Source organism: Gallinula chloropus (genome assembly GCF_964237585.1).
Source record: "Gallinula chloropus genome assembly, chromosome: 16".
NCBI lineage: Eukaryota > Metazoa > Chordata > Aves > Gruiformes > Rallidae > Gallinula > Gallinula chloropus.
The window spans coordinates 3,942,735-3,950,508 of NC_140101.1; the positions used below are offsets into that span (position 1 = coordinate 3,942,735).

General features: G+C 52.5%; 1 protein-coding gene across 1 annotated transcript; it reads left to right on the plus strand.

The window, feature by feature from the left end:
- Positions 1-628: 628 nt before the first annotated feature.
- Positions 629-6,401, plus strand: PSMA7 (proteasome 20S subunit alpha 7). Its single transcript, XM_084271537.1, has 7 exons — positions 629-762; positions 2,125-2,251; positions 3,514-3,638; positions 4,719-4,841; positions 5,238-5,357; positions 5,832-5,894; positions 6,173-6,401. The coding sequence occupies exons 1-7, from the start codon at positions 667-669 to the stop codon at positions 6,263-6,265; spliced, it is 747 nt and encodes a 248-aa protein (XP_084127663.1). The 5' UTR covers positions 629-666; the 3' UTR covers positions 6,266-6,401.
- Positions 6,402-7,774: the final 1,373 nt, after the last annotated feature.

Genomic DNA, 7,774 nt, shown 5'->3' on the forward strand with positions numbered 1-7,774 from the left:
CTACTAATATTGTTATTATCTGGCTGCTATTGCCGTGCGAAGATTCTCCGCAGTGCATGGGGAGGGGAGCCGGGCGCAGATGGTACGCTCTGCGACCCGCAAAGAGCCGCCGGGCACCGCACCACCCGCCGGCACGCACCGCCCTCGCCTCGCCGCCCGCGCCGACGGCTCGGGGCGGGGAGGCGGCGGCGGGGATTTTTGGGGAAGGGGAGGGAAGCGGCCTCCGTCGCCCCCGCCGCCTCCTCCCCGCCAGCCCGCACATGGTGCGTCCCTGCCGCTGGGCTTCCTGTCGCAGGCGAGCGGCATCTCCCTGCCTTCGCCAGCCGCCGACAGCTGCGCCAACTGCGTAGGACGGCCACCGTGTACGCTAAGTGCGCCAGCGCGGGGAAGGCGGGGGGGGGGGAGGGGGGGGGGGGGGGAAGAAGAGGGAGGCCGCCTACGCCGGGTGCGTAACGCGGGCTCCGTACGCCAAGAGCGCGGGTAGGGCTCCGCCTCTCGCTCCTCCGTGCCGCGCTCTGGGTGCAGCGTGCGGAGTTGGCGCAGGGGGCGCAGTCGGCGTGCCGGCGGAATGGCGCGCGGCCCCGGAAGCGGGGGGCGGGGGGATGAGTGTGCTGTTTTGAGGGAGGCGGCTGGTTCCGGCCCCGCGGGGACGCACGGGCGGCAGCCATGAGCTACGACCGGGCCATCACCGTCTTCTCCCCGGACGGGCACCTCTTCCAGGTGGAATACGCCCAGGAGGCGGTGAAGAAGGGCTCCACCGCGGTGAGTGAGGGCGCTGCGCCGCCGGCTGAGGGGAGGCCGGGAGCGGGGCCTGCCCCTCGCCGTGCAGCCGGGCCCGATGCACGGGTGCTGCCGGCGGCACGGCCCGGCCCGGCGCGGGCTGCGGGGAGCGCGGCCCTTTCCCAGACACGGGCCCCGCGGCAGCGCGCTTAGCGCCGGCTCTGGCGCCGCTCTCCAGACGGCCGTTTCCTTCAGCGGGGCCCCGCGCTGTCTGCAGAGCCCCGGCCCCGCCTCAGGCCGTCGCTGTGGGGCTCGGCGGGGGGCGCGGGGGCTTGAGCCGCTGCCCGTGGGGCCCGTGAGGCGGGTGTCTCGGAGCCCGCAGGCCCCGCGGGCCGTATATCGGGAGAGGGGCGCAGGCTCGGCGGGCCTGCGGGGCCGATCGGCCTTGTGGCTCCGCGCTGAGCGCGGCCTGCCTCTCGCCGGTGCCTGGCGCGGGAGCCCGGCGGGCTGGGCAGCGTCAGTAGCGGTGTGCGCCGGGCCTTTCTGGCCCCAGCCTCCGGCTGTCCCAAGGTGGTGTCTGGAGGGAGCGACAAAAGCATTGACTGCCGGATAACAGGGTGCACTGAGGGAAACCGACAGCCGGGGGTGTGTGTAAATGTAAGAAGTCTCAGCGCCAAACAGGTGCTCCGCCCCCCTTCCCCCCCCCCGGACCCGAAATTAAAAGCACTGTGAAAGCGGGGACAGCACCCCATGAGCCTGTCTCCGTCCTGTCCCTTGTTGAGTGCTTGGTGGAGTGTCACGTTTTTTGGAAACATCCCTAACCCACCAACAGCAGGGCTGCCCCCCAAGGGAAAATCCCCCCAGCGCCGAGTGAGAAGCGCTGGGAACGAGTGTGAAAGGAGACAGGAGACGTTCTTTTGCCGTCCCTCCCGTTGCAGAAGTTATGTTCAAGGTGTGACCAGGGGCATGAAGGCAGCGAGCTACTGACAGGCCACTGGAGTTCTGCTCAGTCTGATCTTCAGTGCTTCAGGTTCTGACAAGCAAAGTCAGCGGGCTGGCTGCAGTGGTAGTTCTGTGGCTGACCCTGCTCCAGTGGCTGCTGAAACACCAGTGCTGGTGTTGACAGTTGGGGAAAACAGTGTTGGTAAAAGGGGTGGGAATATATCTCTTGGGAACAACACGGATTAAAATTGGTGTAGGCAGATGCATGCAGGAATCGAACACAACTTTCATTACATCAGTCCTTTCTCCACGTTGTGGCAATAAGATGCTTCCTGTTGAAACAACGTTTACAGCGTGGGCTTTGAGTGTTTGTCCTCCTGTTAGCTTCAGTGAAGTTTGAATTATCAGGGGGTTTTTTGGGCCTAGCTTAACTTTTTGGTTCTTCCTTTTAATGTGTTGAAGGTTGGAGTAAGGGGGAAGGATATTGTTGTTCTTGGTGTGGAAAAGAAGTCTGTGGCAAAACTTCAGGATGAAAGAACTGTCCGGAAGATCTGTGCTCTTGATGACAATGTCTGCATGGCTTTTGCAGGTATGTGACCCTTCTGGGGGCTTCACAGTCACTGGAGCACCTTTGAGTGTGTTTATAGACTCTGAGAATCTTGGCATAGCTGGCTGAGGGCTCTGGGGAAGGAGTACATTCCCACAGTTACTTATCCTTTTTAAAATAAGAGTAGTCTGCTGTATGGAGATGAGAGAGAAAGTGAGTGCCAGTGATCTGATGTGAGCAAATAAGCTTTAAAATTACTAAGTTCCTCCAGGTTTAATGTGAGGATGAAGGCTGAGAATTGATGTGTCATTGGCACAGATACAGCTATGCACTGTTTAAACCCATCTGTATTTAAATTTATACATATATATTGTACATATTTTAAATATTTACAAATGTATATGTTACATATAAATTAAGTTTTATTAATGCATAAATAATAATGAGCAATAAGAGGCATTTGTCTGTTTTGGAAACCTTTTCCCTCATGCACCAAGCCAAAAAAGCTAGATTTTGCAGACTTACATAGAACAAAAATCTCCTCTCCTAGTTCAGAAGGCTCCTCCTGAATAAACAGCTCTGGATTTTGGAGCATAAATATTGTAGTTCCACATTCCTCCCGTTCTACGTATCTAAATATCCATTGTTCAGAGCTTAAACAGGTGTAAAAGTTAAAGGAAATGGAGACAAAATGTATTTCAGGCAGTTTCTGTTCTGATTCAGCTGGAGAAAGTAATGGGGTTTGGGTTTGATGTGCCAGAGGGATGAGCTCAGCTACATGTGTGGCCTGGCTGCCTTAGCCAGGGGCTGGTGTGTGTGCAGGTGGGTTCACAAGCTTGAAGAGAAGTTCTCTAACAGAAACAAGGCAGTTTCTATGGCATCATAAGCAAGAGAGTAAAAGGAGAGGTTTGTTTGGAATTAATGTTTTTTTTCAAAGGGTCGTGCTCACTTGTTGCCAGCCCACATCACGCTGCTGCAGCCTCTGAAGCTGCCAGTGAAATGAACCTGGTGTGTGTGAGCAGTGAGGTTGCTTTGCTGTTAGCTGGAACACCATCAGTCTGTCAGTAATACCACGACTACCTGGTTCAGAACTGCCTGAGAGCTGCAAACTGACTCCTCTGGTTATTTTGGTACTTTGGCTCCTCTCCTGTTGCCTTAAAAGAGCTGGTTTTGCTCCTCAAACCTGAGAAAGTGTGATCATAAACTCGTTCTTTTCACTGCTGCTGCTGACCCTGTGAGCCTTTTGGGGCTCTTTTTGTCCCTGTGGTATGAAGCACAAGTCTGAGAATCCCCTGTCGTTCCAGGGCTGACGGCTGATGCCAGGATAGTTATAAATAGAGCTCGTGTGGAGTGTCAGAGCCACAGGCTTACAGTGGAGGATCCTGTCACCGTGGAGTACATCACGCGTTACATCGCTAGCCTGAAACAGGTATGTTGGACCACGTGGAGGTGCCTAAAATATGTCCTGGTGAAAAGCACTCCAGACAGAGCACGGATGAGGTCTGTCCTGGCCCTCTGCTACTCAGCTGGTAAACAGCAGCATAACAGGGTGTGTTGTGGGTGTTTGTTGGAAATAGGGATGTAGTAATAAGAAAGGAGGATTGACTGCTGTTTGGGTTTTGTCCAAAGATGAAGAAATAGCACTTGTGAGGACTGTGTAACAGTGTTCAGTATCATTGGGAACACTCTGCTGACCCACAGCTCTGATCCACTCCCGTGACAGGTGGTGTCAAAACCTCTTCACTGTTCCTGCTTGCTTTCCCTCCTAAGCCCTTGCAGGGAGAGGTGAGAGGGGAGCACATCAGTGGAGTACCTGATATATTTTACATTTGATATTCATGAATTTCAAATGAATTACAGTGCCAAAACATGCCCAACTGCATTCTGTGATAAAATTAGTCATTTCCCAGTGTATTCAACTGATTTTCAGCAACTGGTGGGGATTAGAGTGTAGCTTCCACATGGCCACGTTTTAGTGCAGCAATGGTGGCAATAGTGTAACCACTCTCCTGCCAGGGCAGATGGCTACTTTCCAGTTTCACTTGGGTCCCTTACAGCAATCTCACCTTCACATCTTTCCTTCTGCCACATTCCTGACTTGTCTGGAACTGTTAATAACACGAACCCCGCAGAGCGTTCCTGCTGTGGTAATTAACGCTGCCGGTGTCAGACCTCCTTGACCCTGGGCAATTCTGGTGTGTGACATGGCAAAGGCTTTGCCACACGAGTGTCAGGGCTTTGCTGTGGGACATTTATTCCCACAGAGGCTGTTGTGATTTCTGATGCCAATCACTGCTTTGTGTTCAGGTGTCACCCTCCTCTCTCTGCTTCCTACACAAGAGCGTTATGCCTGGGCTGGCAGATGTGGTGTGCTCAGCACCACCCAACCGAGGGAGGTTCTTCCTGATAGCTGGAATCCCACAGCAAGCTAGTGGGGATTAGGAGCAGGGGTTGTAGGGTAGCCACCTCTTTCTTGCCTTGCTTATGGTCTTCTGTCTCTTCTGATCAGAGATACACACAGAGCAACGGCCGCAGACCCTTCGGTATCTCTGCTCTTATCGTGGGGTTTGACTTCGATGGAACCCCGCGGCTGTACCAGACCGACCCCTCTGGCACATACCATGCTTGGAAGGTGAGTTGATTCTGTCTCTTGCGGAGAGGTACTGAAATATTTGTGAGTTAATATCTCCTTTGAAGAGAGGCTGGTGGTGAAGGGACATCTAACTGCCCAGATGGTGCTGGCCTACAGCTGCAGAAATCCTTGATGATGTCATTTACTGTGAACGACAGTCTGCAGCTCAGCTTCACTGGGGGATCTTGTCTTGTTTAAAAAAAACCCAAACCAACAAACCAGCCCAAAGCCACATGTGCCCGACAGCTGTCGTCTTGTGTGACATTTGGCAGTAACACTCCTGAAATACGTGGTGGTCACAGAATGGTTTCAGACTATGTAATTACCCAATTTATTCTGGAAACAAAGTCTTCTCTAAACTTCCATTCCTTCTCTCTTTCCCCTTGATGCCACCAGGCTAACGCCATTGGCAGAGGAGCCAAATCTGTGCGTGAATTTCTGGAGAAAAACTACACTGACGAAGCCATTGAAACAGATGATTTAACTATTAAACTTGTCATCAAGGCTCTTCTTGAGGTAAGTGTTTCAGTCCCTTGTGTGACTCTCACTGCCTGTGATTTGTGAGTGTGTGAAAATCTTCGCACATCTCACAGGGAAGTGCTGTGAGAAAAAACTTCAGTGTGGGGCCTGGGCAGGGGACTGAACTCCAGGGTCAGATACAACAGGTAACGATGTCCAGAGCTTAACAGAAGACCTTCTAGCAGTTCTGGGTGTTAAACCAACGCACCAGAGACATGCAGAATGCTTTACTTCTGCTTCCATGTTGAAGATGCAGAAAATACCCAAAGTCAGATGGGCACAATGAGGAGCTGTTCACCAGCCACTGTGGGCATTGATGCCAGAATGAAGACCCTCATCTTCTCAGTTACATTGAGAGGGGATTGCTTAGAGCTGCTTCCCAACCCCATCTCTCCTCGTAGAAAGACCTGGAAGGGGGTGGTTACAGTTAATGGGCCACACTCACAATACCTGCATCTGTTTCCTGTTTAGGTTGTACAGTCTGGTGGGAAGAACATTGAGCTGGCGGTTATGAGGCGAGAACAGCCACTGAAGGTAAGGCCTGTGTTTTGCTTTCTCCCTGGCAGCCTGTTTCTGATACTGTCCTTGTTATCTGCATTAGCTGCCAGCCTTTAATCTCTTGCTCTGCTCTGGCAAATGCCTGTGTGAGTTGTTAGTGGCCCAGGAATGGTGTTGTGTCTGCATAAAGGTACTTGCGTGGGGATGAACCACCTGGTAACTTTCTGTCCCTGTCAGAACTGAAGTTGCTTTGGGTAAATGAAAGGCTCAGAGTTGTGTTGGTATCTTAAGGGTCACCAATGTTTCTGTTTTAGATCTTAAACCCTGAAGAAATTGAGAAGTATGTTGCTGAAATTGAAAAAGAAAAGGAAGAAAATGAAAAGAAAAAGCAGAAGAAAACATCATGATGAATGAAATCCAACTGCTTAGCTGCTTTTTAATTCAAGCGCTGGGTTATTCTGTATAGACAACATGTAGGCATTCCACTTACTCATACTGTGCCCCTCTTGAGACCTACAATAAACCTACTGATTTTTTTTTAAACTGTTATTTTAAAAATCTCTCAGTCCTTCAGAGTTGACTTTCCTGGCATTATTTGGTTGGCTGTGATGATGCAGCAGCAGTATCCTGTTAGAGGACAAGGACTTTGCCTTCATTCCTTGGACACTAGTTGTTTGATTCTCTTACCCACTCAGGTGTCAGGTGTTGGCTTCTCCCCTGCCTCTTCTTTTCTTTTAGCTGTGGTGCTGTGTTATGACCCAGCTACCCTGCAATTAGGCAGCCTCTTACCCTCTTCCACCTGCAAGAGCTTAGGGCTCTGCCTGTAAGCCTTGCAGCCTCTGAGGGCTGTGTTTGCTGCTGAGAGCTGACCCTGGCAGGTATGGCAGCCAGCTGAGGTGGGGGACTGGGGGTGACTCAGAGCCTTGCTGGGGGGCAGCACCTGAGGGGAGCTGTAGACCAGCTGCTTCCCCATGCTCAAAAGTTCAGCTGTAACCTCTGCTCTACTTTCTCCTTCTGCTTTTACCCTTATGCTGCTTCCTAGGCCTGTCTTAGCCCCAGGCCTTGCATTTAACTCAGGTCCTTGTGCCAGCAACAGTGTGAGCTGGTTCCTTTCCCTGCAGCAGCAGAGATGTCTCAGGTGCTGTCAGGGATGCAGAGACCAAAGTCCTGGTGCAGCTGCAGCAGTTACCATGTATAGCATAACACTAGAAATACATACATTTGAAGGTATTAGGTGAGAGCTGTTTGCTCAAGTGCCCCTTCAGCACCACCAATAGCCCCTGCTCTGTAAAACTCTCTCTCCTTTTGTTCTGGGGCTCCCATTTCTGTTTCAGTAAGCACAGTGAAAAGCTTCATCTAGCCTGCCCCTACTCAAGGACATCTTCCCCTCACAGCCTTCAGCACCAGGAAGGGGGGTACCTGCCCCAGCTGTGCTGCACTTTGTGCTGTTGGGAGAAGCCTCAGTCCCTGCTTGATGAGTTTCCCTATCTCTGTCCACAGCCAGGGAACTTGAACAGCCCCTCAGAAGCAGCTCTGCTGTCTGCTCCTACCAACCTGTGCCTGGTTTTACAGGTACAATACTTGACTTGAGCAGCTCAGGTACCCCCACCCTGCCCCACTGGAAGCTGCTCAGGGGCAGCAGGACATAGCCCCAGGAACTCACATGCTCCCTGACCTGTTTACAGCTCAATGCTGCAAAGCAAAGTGGGGGCAGAGTATCCTGCAGGACTCAAGGACAGGAAGGCTGCAGTGCTGTTACTGCTTGGGAGGGCATCAGACCACACAAGCTATAAGGGGGAGTTGCTGGAATACAGTTGTGTTTGTTCCCTTATCAGTCCTTGGGCTGGACAGTTGGAGTTAGAAAAGCTGTGGTCCCTGCACATCAGCCACACTGGGGGAGCTCCCACCCAGCAGCC

Excerpts from the sequence above, each read along its gene's own strand:
- PSMA7 (XM_084271537.1), top strand. The coding sequence starts at position 667 with ATGAGCTACGACCGGGCCATCACCGTCTTCTCCCCGGACGGGCACCTC. Across the intron at positions 763-2,124 it reads TGAAGAAGGGCTCCACCGCG|GTTGGAGTAAGGGGGAAGGA; the intron begins GTGAGTGAGGGC and ends AATGTGTTGAAG. Across the intron at positions 3,639-4,718 it reads ACATCGCTAGCCTGAAACAG|AGATACACACAGAGCAACGG; the intron begins GTATGTTGGACC and ends TCTTCTGATCAG.